The sequence below is a fragment of the Acipenser ruthenus genome, chromosome 49, assembly GCF_902713425.1.
Source record: "Acipenser ruthenus chromosome 49, fAciRut3.2 maternal haplotype, whole genome shotgun sequence".
Taxonomy (NCBI): Eukaryota; Metazoa; Chordata; class Actinopteri; order Acipenseriformes; family Acipenseridae; genus Acipenser; species Acipenser ruthenus.
Genome location: NC_081237.1, coordinates 8,223,868 through 8,237,222, shown reverse-complemented (window position 1 = coordinate 8,237,222; position 13,355 = coordinate 8,223,868). Strand labels below are relative to the sequence as shown.

At 45.7% G+C, this 13,355-nt stretch overlaps 1 protein-coding gene across 1 annotated transcript; it reads left to right on the top strand.

The window, feature by feature from the left end:
- The first annotated feature begins 3,157 nt into the window (after positions 1-3,157).
- LOC131721876 (guanine nucleotide-binding protein subunit alpha-11-like) lies at positions 3,158-9,049 on the top strand. Its single transcript, XM_059015152.1, has 7 exons — positions 3,158-4,180; positions 5,268-5,452; positions 5,696-5,850; positions 6,518-6,646; positions 7,229-7,358; positions 7,738-7,891; positions 8,003-9,049. The coding sequence occupies exons 1-7, from the start codon at positions 4,036-4,038 to the stop codon at positions 8,215-8,217; spliced, it is 1,113 nt and encodes a 370-aa protein (XP_058871135.1). The 5' UTR covers positions 3,158-4,035; the 3' UTR covers positions 8,218-9,049.
- The last annotated feature ends 4,306 nt before the right edge of the window (positions 9,050-13,355 follow it).

Below are 13,355 nucleotides of genomic sequence, written 5' to 3'. Positions count from 1 at the left end.
TCACATGGAACCGAATTTAGATGATGGCTAATGGAAAGTACTTTACAGTCTGGGTGACTCTTACACACTGCTGTGATGTAAACGGGAGCGTGCGACGCAAGCACACGATGCACCCTGAAACCAGTCTGCAAAACTCAGTCTCACCTCGTTCCCAGGGATCAAACTGGGGCTGCCGCCACTCCCATCTGCAGTATACAATCCAATCTGCAACTGGACGCACCAATCAAAGACCGCCTCCACTGTGAGGATCACGTTCTTGTATAATTTGCTATTTATAAATTAATTCTCCAGCCACCAGCATTTTCCTGACAGTATAATATATTCTCCTAGATACTGGAGTGCCGCGTTTGAAGATTAGAAGTTTACCCTAACTGGAGCTGACAGACAGACAGACAGACAGACAGACAGGGTCCCAATTGAAATCGATCTCCAGCTGCTGCAGATACTAACTCAGAACCCGTCCAACAGAACCACTCACAATTATTTTAAACAACATAAATAAAAGAATGTGAAAAAACAACACCCTAATTGCATATGAAAACGTATGCAGTAGCGTTAGCCTGCAGTGTGTGCTACACGTGCATACAGCCCCAGTCACTGTGGGGGCCTGCTTTATGTTAAGCAAGGACAGTGGCAGAGGATTTGGAATGCCTCCAGTAAAAACACCCCACAATGAAAGTGGGAGTCGATTGCATGCGCATAAATAATGCATCGCCCTCTTCTCTGCGAGAATGAGTCACGGATGCTTCTTGTGCTGCAAGTGAGCGTTGCATGCTGGGATTGCTAGAGAAGCGGTGTTGAAATTCTGAGAGCTGGCAGTGGCTGGTTCACTGGGGGAGCTGTGCAGGCTTGCACACTGATTTTCACACCAAAGCCAATCCTTCCTGGGGCTCAGTTTTCTATATTCCTCCACAGCTCAACCTCCTGTGCTACTGTATCAGATAGGAAAGGCGTGCCTGGCTGACAGTTCAGTTTACAGACGTTCCACAAAGGTGGTTTTAATCTCCCCTTGAAACAATACTGTGCAGTTTTCATTTCTGAGCTGTGTGTGTGTGTGTGTTGTTTTTTTTTGGATTGGTTTTGATGAAAAGGCTTTCAGTGACACCTAGTGTCAGTTCCTTGTAACTGCAAGGTTGCAGTTCAGGTAGCAATTCTTCTGTCGGCCTGAAGGTGGCGCTGCCAGACTGCTAAAGTCATTCAGTCATGAATAAGACAATAGGGGCAGTTTTTCCAAGTGTTTTTTCCAACAGTCCAAGTTTGCAGCAGTTCTTTTTTCTTAACTATGAAACATCTCATTTTTTTATCTTGTCTCTTAGCATTTGCAGCGTTTTCAATATTCCCCCTTTTCTGTTATGCTGGCACGCTTCATCTTGACTGCAGCTTTCTAGTCCCAGTCACTTCCTGTGCTGCTGTAGGTCAAATGATCCGCAGATATTATAGTCTCTTATACCTGTTTCTTAAACATTGTTCAGCTGTTCTGCTTAAAAAAGGGCTTCTCTGTGCAACACGATGTGTGTGTGTGGGGGGGTGGGGGGGTAATAAAAAGTTCAACTCCACAATGATAAGGCTAGCAGTAAATAAAAAAGGTGCTGACCCCTTCAAAAGGAAGGAATACAAAGTTACACTTTTATGCAAATATACACTCATAAAATAATAATAATAATTTCTTCATTTAATGAACACCATGCTGCTCAAGGCCGCGTCTCAATAAAGCAATCCCGAATGTCCGGTAATAACTGGTGTCGGCGCTTCGGGTTTGGTTGAAATGTTGCATTTAATTGGTTCGGTTTGAAATTAAACACGGTGTTGATTTAGCAAAGGGCCCGTGTGCAATAATATCGGAGGCCGGTGCTTTCCAGAGCTAACATATCACAGACTGTGCCTGTGCGTGCTTTTGAAATCAGGAACTGCCTGCTGTATTTACTTCACAAACAGAAACAGCAAGGATTAGTGTGCGAGTTAGGTCGCTCAGTGAGTGCATTTCCTGTTGTAAAGACACACACACACACACACACCGGCTAGGGGAAGTCCGCTTTGAACCCTTCTTATTTCCGTCCACTGCAACAGAATATGAAATTGGTGAGACTTACCGGCCCTATAGCATGCCCTGTATAGAGTGACTTTGCAAAAGCGCTTTCAGGTGCCCCTGTTACAGTACATATGAAGCTAGCTCTATCATCGGCTATGCGATGCTTGGGCCACGGTTCAGAAGCGCTCCAGCCCGGCTGGTTCGCGGCTTTCAGTACACTGGGGGCCCTGATGTACAGCATGCTCGGCACTGTGTATTTGCAGGTCTTTCTTCAACCAAACCTGTCAGACAAGCTGAAACGCGACTGCACTGTTCAGAAGAGAAAGGAGGGAGGGTGCATTCTTTCAGTTCATCGAGTTCTCGGTGTTTCTTTCGGTTCTTTCTTTCACATATATACAGACACATTATACATACATATATGAATGAGAGAGATCATTCGCAAACAGCGCACAGCTCTCTATCCAAGAGAATCGGGATCCAACGGGATACTCAGCAATTACAAGAAACTACTGCTGGAAAATCTTACATTATTGTTGAGCTGTAAAATGCTGTAAAAATTCAGTGGCGGCATTGCTAATATGGTAAAACAAATTAAATAGATAGCAGGCTGTTTAAACCATTTTGCCCTGTACTGTGAGTCGTCCGTGGGCGCGCGACATGTTCAAACCCGCTTATAATAGGTTTGTTTTTGTCGAGAGTCGCTATCATTCTTTGAGAGTCGCGGTTTTTTTTTTTTTTTTGTAATAAGTGATGTGACTTCAACAGTTAAAATGGTTGTATGAGTGGTTGGGGTGATTCGCGTGTCAATGTATACGCACGTCATTAGAAACTCCTCTCCCTCTGAAACGGGCTGGGCTTGTTTTGGGCTTGTTTTGAAAGTCAGTGCCTTTTTTTTTCTCGTTAAACTTGGCAACAGATGAAATAAGAAGCAAGCCGTGGGTCTGTGGGTTTGTAAAACAAACACAACCAGGCTCAAATGATGCGACAACAATTGCAACACTACAACCAAACATTGAAACGTAACTGCCTTAAGGAAGTGGGTAATAATTAGAGGAACTATGCAGGGCTATTGAAGTGTCTTAAGAAACTGAATCCCTTTGCAAACTCTGCTGTGCACGGGTGCCGTGTTGCTAATGCGCGTTGTTACTGTATGCACCGCAGGGGTGTTGAAAGGGCTGGTCTGAAGCGACTCTTTCTCGCGTAAACCTGTCTGTGACGCGGTACCTATTTCAACCTGGGCTGGGCGGGTCAGCACATTAATACTGCGCGGCGGCGTGTCTTCATCGCGGATAAGTTACAGCACCTCCCGAGGCGCGTTAAGACAAGAACAGCAACCGGAGCTACCCAAACACATTCACACGAGACAGCAAGCTCGGGAATGGCGATGTGAAAACACCAACCTGTCTGCAGTATGAGATGTTTTGCTCTGTTGTGTTGTTGGAGATTTGCCGTGCTGAAGAATGCGCGTGTTTTGTCATCGGAGATTTCAATCAGTTTGTGTTTAGTTTTATTAAATAGGCTCGGGACAGCAGATAAGAAATCTTCTTGAGGAAAGTTTCGGAGAAGGCGAAGGATTTAGAAGACAACAACACGAATACCGGTGATGGGTGTCAACATTTCTTTAGAAATGATCACCGACACCATTTAATAGAAACACTTTGAGGACTGTGGATTGCAAAACCTTTTACACTAGAGGAAGGAGTTGTGAAAAGAGAGAGAGAGAGAGAGAAAGAGAGAGAGAGAGAGAGAGAGAGAGAGAGAGAGAGAGAGAGAGAGAGGGAGGGAGGGAGGGGTTGTGTGGATTACTCGAAGTGAAACGGCACCCAAGTTTCTGGAGGAAACTTTTGAGTGGATTATATCTCGAAACGCGTTTGTTCCGATTTGACTTTGGCAAGCCGTATTTGCTGTTTTAGGAACGCGTGTGGATTAGGGTGGCACGGATCGGATAGAGAGCGAGTCGAACGCGCATAGGACTCGCCGCTGCTCGTTCCTGCGCCCCGGTCGCTATGGGTTGCTGTTGGTGTTGCCGGACTTGCGAGTGCTTACTTACCGAGGAGGAGAAAGGGGACGCCGCCATAAACAAGGAAATCAACAAAATACTCAAGGAGCAAAAAAAGAAAGAGAAAAACGAAATCAAGCTGCTGCTCTTGGGTAGGTGTTTCTCCCCCTATCGCCCGTATTCAAAGGTGCAGACGGTACCGCCAGTTAACATTTCAACAGGGACTCAAACGAAAGGCGTCCGATTTCTCTGCAGTGTAAAGCCCAGTCTTAATATATACCCGACCATCTCCATTTCGATGGACTTAATCTGCTTATTTCTTCAGAGCTGACGGTGTGCTTTACCATACCTCTTGAGAGGAAGTGAAGTCAATTCAGACGGGAGCAGGAATTTAGGAAAATGAAAAAATGGGTTGCTTTGAAATTGCTGATAAGATGTTTGGGTTGCAGGTTTTAATTTAGACTCTATGAAGATCATTTCATGACCAAGGCCCCCGAGTCGATGTGCCAGTATAAAAATGGACCATAGTAAAGTATAATTAATCACACTGAAAGCATGGTAAAGCACAGCTGAATATAGTAAAGCCCAGGGTGGTTAGCAAAGCATGTTATTAAACACGACAAAGCATGTTATTAAACACGACAAAGCATGTTAATAAACATGACAAAGCATGTTAAACTACGGTACATGCAGAGGATATCCATGGGAACAAAATAATTGCCATGGGGTCCCTTTTTTAAGGGCATGGGAGCTGGATGAGACACAGCAAACTTTTACAGTGTCAGATTTCAAACTCAGGTGTGCCGTCCTAAACACCTGAAATCTGAGTCAAGCACAAGTTCTCAGTCCCTCTCCTGATCCCGCTAGTAAATGACATGAAACATGAGTCACAGGGACAACTGGGAGCGTCTGGAAGGATTGCTATTCCCAGTTCAGGGAGTGTGAATAGGCACAGTCTAATCAAATCACAGCGAAAGCATCGTAAAGCACAGGGAAGCCCAGAAAGATATGGTATAGCATATAGAAAAATGCAATTAAAAAAAAACAAACACGGACATTGTAGAGTATGGTAAACAGCTAGCATACCCATGGGAAAACTGCAAAGTTACAGTGCCATGCTTTGCATTGATTGCTTTGGCTTTACTATGGGGAGGCTTTGATAATCTAGTGGTAGATGGAACAGTTTTTGCTCCTCTACTGACTCACCCCTGAACGGTCTCTGCCTGTGTGTCTGCGCAGGGACTGGCGAGAGCGGAAAGACCACCTTCATCAAGCAGATGAGGATCATCCATGGAGCCGGGTACTCGGAGGAGGAGCTGCGAGCCTTCGCCAAGCTGGTACACCAGAACATCTTCACCTCCATGCAGGCCATGCTGAGAGCCATGCACACCTTGAAGATCCCCTTCGGGCTCCCGGACAGCCAGGTGAGGGGGGGGGGGGGGGGGGGGGGTCGAACAAACACTGCTTGAAATGTATGTGCTGCTGCGGCTGGGGAACAGGGTTAACCCCTTTGTTGTTGATGCCCTGCCGTTGAGGATTCTGCCCCCTGGTGGTGAGAGGTTAAAAGAGCTATAACCACCTTTGCACAGTGGTTAAGGTGCTCGCTTGCGGTGCCTTTCGCTGGTTCGCCCTCCTGTGACCCCCATCTCCTCTCTTCCCCCCCTCAGAAGAACAGCAGGCTGGTGTTGGAGGTGGACACTCTGCAGGTCACGAGACTCGACCAGCAACACGTGGCTGTCATGAAGAGTCTGTGGAGTGACCCGGGAGTGAGACAGAGCTACAGCCGACGCAGGGAGTACCAGCTGCTTGACTCAACCTCCTAGTGAGTTACACACTGCAACCCACAGGGGACTTTCACCTACAAGGGATCGAACGTTTACTATGGAAGTTGTCTGACCTTTAATGAGATTGGATCCGTATTGTTTAAAGATGGCACTGGCATTGAAAAAGAGAACCATTTTTTCATAGCTGGGTAGTTCACAAGCGCCATTACTGTCACGTTATTTTATTCTAGTAAAACCTTAAATGACCAGCAGAGGGCATCAAATACAAAGAAATAAGAGGAGAAAAAAAAAAAAAACTTTAATGATTCAGGGCGAAATGTGTCAAAGGGTTAGGGTGACAAAGCTGCTGAGCATTCCATGAATGGAATGTAGGTCAGCCTCATTGTGAGTCGCTGACTGGAACACTGACAACAGAAAGTTCTAGAAGGTCTGGTACAGGCATGGGGCTGCATTGTGTACATTTAGATTAAATAATTCAATTGTTTTAGAGAGGGTTCAAAGTTTTTAAAAGCACTGTTTTCTAACACAAAGACCTGTACCCATAGTTGTGTTTTACTTTTCTAAAACATAAATAAAACTATATATATAAAACAAACAAAAAAAAGTTTAAACAACATAACATTCTCCCTCTCGGCTGCAGTGTGTTTTTCAGACAGCAGGGGGTGCTGCTTGTACAATTCTCTCTCTTGCCGTTTCTGATTGCAGCTACATGGCTAACCTGGAGCGCATAGCCGCTGTGGACTACATCCCCACTGAGCAGGACGTGTTGAGAGTGAGAGTGCCCACCACAGGAATCAATGAGTACGCCTTCACGATCAACACCATATTCCTCAGGTAATCTGGAGACCAGCGGAGCGCAGAGCAGAACGCACAGCACCTTGTTCAGGCTTGCTAGCAGTTCCGGAGCACAAGCTTGATTAGAAGCTCATACGCTCTGCCTAGGGCGTCTCTTTATTATAACAGAAATCACCCCGCGCTGTCTGAGCAGCTCGGCTTCACTTCGTGGTCTTTTTGCCCCCGAACTGACACCTCTTATTATAATAATAGACCACCTTCAGAGCACTTTGAACCAGTCCGGAGTTTACTATGAGCTTTGCAAGACAGCCGGGTTTGAGCTGTCATCCTCCTTTCTAAGACTGTCAGATCAGCAGCCCTGTCTGGCTGAAACAGCTTTGCAGTGGGGAGATGCAGCTTTTATATAATACAGAACATCAGGTCAAGCTTTTTGTTTGTACTGCATTGGAGGCAAGGCAGCGAGACTCCAGTATGCACAGCAGAGCACTTTGATCCAGGTTTCTGTTGCAATGGGAGTCTCATCTCCGTCACCGGGGTGGTTGATGTTAATCATAATTACTTGGCATTGCTTGGTGGTGTCGGGATTAACTTTCCACCCCCCCTGCTCTCTGTGCGTTCCAGGATCGTGGACGTTGGGGGACAGAAGTCCGAGCGGAAGAAGTGGATCCACTGCTTCGAGAACGTGACGTCGCTGATCTTCCTGGCCTCGCTCAGCGAGTACGACCAGGTCCTGGAGGAGAACGAGAGCGACGTAAGGGGCGTCTAACGCTGTCGGATCGGTCAGGCGCTATACTAAAGGGGTCACGATTGGGGGTGTAAACCACACACCACCCACAACCAGCGTGCAACACGCATTCAGAAACGTTGTCATTGAGAAAGACTTTTACTTTGTCCTTGAATTCGCTAGGTTCATTTTTTTTGTAAATATGTACATTTTTAAAGCGGTCGTTTTGTAGCCCAATTTTTGAACAATTGAATCTAGTCTGTAAAACCTTTTTCAATGCTTTTTAAAGAGGGTGTGAAGTCCATTCCCATTTTTGCAAAGTAATCTAATTGAGTGTTTATGAAAAGCAGTCTGTAAATCAGTCCTTGCAGTGTGGTGACTTAGCCCTGTGACCCTGTGTCTGCAGAACCGCATGGAGGAGAGCAAAGCCCTGTTCTACACCACCATCCACTCGCGATGGTTCATCAAATCCTCCGTCATCCTCTTCCTCAACAAGGTGGACATCCTGGGGGAGAAGATCCTCACCTCCGACCTCGCCGACTACTTCCCCCAGTTCAAAGGTGAGGGTTCAGCCCCGCTGCTGCCCACTCGAGGGTACTGTTTTAAGTTTGAGAAGGAGAAAGCCATCCCGTGTTTAACCCTGCCGGTGATCCCACATCTCTCTCCCGCAGGCAGGAAGCAGGACGCGGCCGCGGCCATGGAGTTCATCATGAACCTGTACCTGGCGGAGGCGGAGAGGAAAGAGAAGGACAAAGGCAAACACGACAAGAAGACGGTGTACCCCCACTTCACCTGCGCCACCGACACACACAACATCCGCCACGTCTTCTCCGCCATCAGAGACACCGTCCTCCTCAACTCGCTCAAGGAGTTCTCTTTGCTGTGAGCAGGCCAAGCGACTTACCAGCCATGGGATAGCGACAAGCCAGGCAGGGAGACAGACAGACAGGCAAGGAGGCAGACACATGGTCTTATGGCCAGGATCGAACCATCAAAGAGGTATTTGGAAGTGTGTGATTCAAATAAACCATTGCCCTGATGTCTGTAACTGATTAGACAAATCATTGATTGTGTTTAAGAGAGGCGATCTAAAATGGAAGCAGACAGGCAGAAACTGGACATTTCTTTCTGCGCTGAAACGTCACCACAGGGGGAAGCAATACCCGCCCTACTGCATGCGGGGGAAGCTTTGGACTGGCGTCATTTAAGATTCCAGTGATAAACTGTGTATGTGACACTGACGAGCCACCAGGGGGCACTGCAGCTCAGTTTCAAGCCTGTCACTTAGGAGGCACACAATGGAAGTGCAGTAGTACCATTACTGTCTCTTCACGGCTCTCTCTAGACCGGAGAACGCTTTGAATTAGCAGAGCTGTGTTATTAAACTGGGAAAGCTTGCCCACACAGATGTAATTGTGGTGCAGAAATTGCATCCCTGCTTTAAGACTGTAGCGTTGGTCGCTGAAGCGATCAGATGCGAGAAGATTTCTGAAGTCTGATTGCGTACGCCATGGTAAGCGCAAAGTGGGGTAAAACCCTTCTCAAAGCCCCTCTAGTAAAAGCATTGCACAGCGTGAGAAAGCACAGTGCAAGCATGGTGAAGCATGTACAATTACAGTGGGAAACCTTTATAAGGGAACTAACTGTAAAGAACTGTTAAAAACATCAGTAAATACATGGAAGCTTGGGGGGGGGGGGGAGTAGGGAAATGGCATGACAATCTAATCTTTCTTTTACAGAACTGTGAATAAAATGGACAGTTTTAAAAAGTGTGTTTTTTTTCCCTCCAACCCTTAAGCAGAACAAACAGCTGGAGGCAGCATCCTATTAGCTTTTGCACAGAAAGCTACAGAAATCAAATGAAAACGAGTGTCCCTCCCCTCCCTTCTGTCTTTCCCGATCGCTCTGCGGCGACCGTTCCATCTGTGAGAAACGTGGCCTCTTCCTCTCTCTCTCTTTCTAATATTTAAGAGCTAATTCTTTATTGCTGAATAGCTTTAGTATGACGTTTAATTCAATGGTCCTGCTCTGTGGTAGCACAAGGGCAGCGCCCTGCTGCATGGAAAGAGGTTCGAGTGCCACAGTGAGGACCTGTTAACATCTTGCCATGCTGATGCAGTCCCCGTGCTACGAGCACACAGTCCACGCTGCTGGCAATCCACTGCAGTCGCTCACAGTGCCCGCGTGGCACCGTCTCATTCAGGACCACCGCGCTGGTTTCAGGGTCTGCGATTGAAACAAACAAACACAGTGTAATCTGAAGCGTCTGACCCTTCCTGTATCCGCTTCTACACGTGTTTGCAGATAACTAATTGTGATTGGCTGAGCTGTGTGAGGGGAGCACGCTCACAGAGAACGCACCAGGCAGGTCTCGCTGTAAGAGCTGAGCCTGGTCTGCAGGATTCATGTCAATGCATTCGTTCATTCACAAAGGGCAAGAGAGGGAGTGTGGTGTCATAATGGACAAGCCTTTTCAAAAGCAGAGCTACTCACTATCAGAATAGCATCTACAGTGTGCAGAGCTCTTAATGCACTGCCTGTGAAAGGACTGTAACATTCAAACCAGCCTTTGATGCAGAATGGATATTACACAGCAGGCAGCAGTCACTTTGTCAGTCGGTATTTCTAGTCTGGATCCTGATTATTATTATTATTATTATTTATTTCTTAGCAGACGCCCTTATCCAGGGCGACTTACAATCGCAAGCAAATACAAATACATTCAAGTGTTACAATATAAGTCATACAATAAGAACAAGAAATACAATAATTCTCAAGTGTGACAAACCACAATTCAATAATACAGCAGATAATAGTGAAAGTTACATCAGGATATGATTAAGTAGTGATAGTTACATCAGGATATGATTAAGTACAAAATACTACAGATTAAACACTTGGGAGATTACAATATTCTGAGGTACAGGATTAAATGCAGTAAAATAGGGGGCAGATAAGAGCAAAATAAAGCATATTTAAATGAAGGGTGATAGTGTCCCAGGATACAACAGAGGAGTTCTACAGGTGCTGTTTGAAGAGGTGAGTCTTAAGGAGGCGCCGGAATGTGGTCAGGGACTGGGCAGTCCTGACATCTGTAGGAAGGTCGTTCCACCACTGCGGAGCAAGGGTGGAGAAGGAGCGGGCTCGGGAGGCAGGGGAGCGTAGCGGAGGTAGAGCCAGTCTTCTAGTGCAGGCGGAGCGGAGAGGTCGAGTGGGGGTGTAGGGAGAGATGAGGGTCTGGAGGTAGCTGGGTGCAGTCTGATCAAGGCATCTGTAGGCTAGTACAAGAGTCTTGAACTGGATGCGAGCGGTGATCGGGAGCCAGTGGAGCGAGCGGAGTAGTGGAGTAGCGTGGGCGAAGCGAGGTAGAGAGAACACCAGGCGAGCAGCAGAGTTCTGGATGAGCTGGAGCGGACGGGTGGCGGACGCAGGGAGGCCAGCCAGGAGGGAGTTGCAGTAGTCTAGGCGGGAGAGTACCAGGGCCTGGACCAGGAGCTGGGTAGCATAGTTGGTGAGGAAGGGTCGGATTCTTCGGATGTTGCTCAGGAAGAATCTGCAAGTGCGTGCCAGAGTGGAGATGTGCTGGGAATAAGAGAGGCAGGGGTCCAGGGTGACTCCAAGGTTCTTAGCTGAGGAAGAGGGAGAGAGTGTGGTAGATTCCAGAGGAACAGAGATAGAGAGATCAGAGGAGGGGGATAGAGAGCTGTGTGCTGTTGGATAGAGTGTGCCTTGGATAGAGAGCTGTGTGCTGTTTCCGAATTCAATCTCATATAGATAGAGATATAGAGATTGATTATTTGTGCGATTTAGCCCATTATTTGAACCTCACAATATTTTTTCTTGCCTGCTCATATTAAACCACCATTTCATTTAAACATATTTTCTATGAATCTACTTTGAAGAATCCGCGCCAGTAGTTATTGAATAAAAGGGAAATCACACACGCTGTTGTAAGGTCAATAATAATAACATGAATCATTACCACTAGGATACAAAAATATGTCCAGAAAATGTTACGACTGGAGAATAAAAAAAAGCAACGTTTTGTCTCTCGTTATACAAGCAGCCGAGGTGACGGGGGGGGGGGGGACAAACAGCTGGTTTGATTTTCTTTAATTGGGAACGCTGAGCACATTCAGAGCAATAGCAAGACTAACAAACAGCAGCAGGGCCAGGTTATTCATTTTAATTGAGAGACAAACACAGGAAGAGTACAAAAGCTGAAACATTTATAAATAAACACACACACACACACTGAGACACACACACACACACGTACACACACACACACAGTGACACACACACACAAACACACACACTGACACACACACACGCACACACTCACGCACACTGACACACACACACACACATACAGACACACACACACACAGATAGATAGATAGATAGATAGATAGATAGATAGATAGATAGATAGATAGATAGATAGATAGTGGCTGTGATAAACAGATACTGTATGGTGAAACAGATGGTGATAGAAACGTATCTTTAAAATGGACGCCCCAGATGAAAAGAGATCTAGATAAAAGATAGAAACAGTTAGAAACTGGCCCTGGAAGTCTTGTCTGTTTTTTTTTTTTAACTCAGGGTATAGCTGTGGGCGCAGTTCCAACTTTATCAAACAATTGATTTTCTATTTCAAACTGTTTGTAGTTTTTCCACTTAAAAATATATATATATATATATATATATATATATATATATATATATATATATATATATATATATATATATATAATGAAAGAAACCTTCCTCCTTCCAGAGAGACTGCGAAGGAACAATCTGTCCTTCTCAGTTATCATATGCATGTGAACATATAATACAAATGTGTGCAACTGGAGTCTTTTTTTTTTTTTTGGAGCAGCAGCAGGTGATCAGATGTTTACAAGTAATAAAATGGAGCTTGTTCATATTTACGCAGGTGCAGCAGAGAGAGATTTCTAAAAGCAAACAGAACCGGACAGCTTGACACATTTATTACAGCAGCTGGCTTTATCATCCCTTCTCACGTTATCTAACAAGATCAACAAAGCTGGGTTTGGTTTGAAATCCCTCGCCTGCTGCTGTGTTCCTGGATTTTAATTTGCAAATCAGATTCAGTTCAGTGCTTGTTCTTCTTATTTACATGTCTTTGCTGTCTATGGAAGTTCCAAAAAAAAACAAAAACAGTCGTTGATTGCATTCCAGTTTGTTTATTCGTCCCACGTGTAAAAAAGACGAAACGTTTGTCATTTCATGTTTTAAGTTTCTTATTTGTAAATTGAATTGGTTTTGGCAGTGCTGTATGCCGCTATTGCAGTGGTGGTTAAACAGTTCAATCTGCTGTATTCTGCAAAAGGGGTGAGAGACAGGAATATACTCTCCTGTTATTTTCTCATCTCATCGGAATCGTTTTGAAACTTTGTTACCTCCATCCCTTCACACGCTGCTGCTGAGCTGCAGCCCTCTGCTGTCTTTTCATCTTGATTCGAATGCAGAAATCCTGGCTGACATATCGGAGCCCCAGGACAGCAGCTTTTAACACCCCTGAAATGCGGTGTCTCAGCCTGGGCAAAGCACCACACCGCCATGCTCTAAATAACACTCGCGGGACAAGCTGACAGCTTTGTTATCGTTCAAAAGCCATTAATGAAAATCTAGCTCCCCCCGACTCCAGTATCTCGCTTTGGCAGCTGGCCCCGAGTGAACCGCTTGGCTAGATTATCGCGGGAGGGAAGCAGCAGGATAGACAGCAGACTTGGTTTGATCAAGGCTACTGTTCATTTAGTACTGTGTACTGTATTGAAATAGTGACAACTTATTTTTGTATAATTTTTTTTAACGTTGTGTAACACATGGTAGGTATTGACATACAAATCTCATTGAAATGTGCATCTCGTTTTATTACTGCAGTATTGCTAATGTAAGTCTTTCGTGGACGGACACGGAGTCCGAGTTGCGGGGGGGGGGGGGGGCACTTTCACAACCCTGTTGCTGTAGGGATCGGATTCTGGAAGGTCTGAGTTC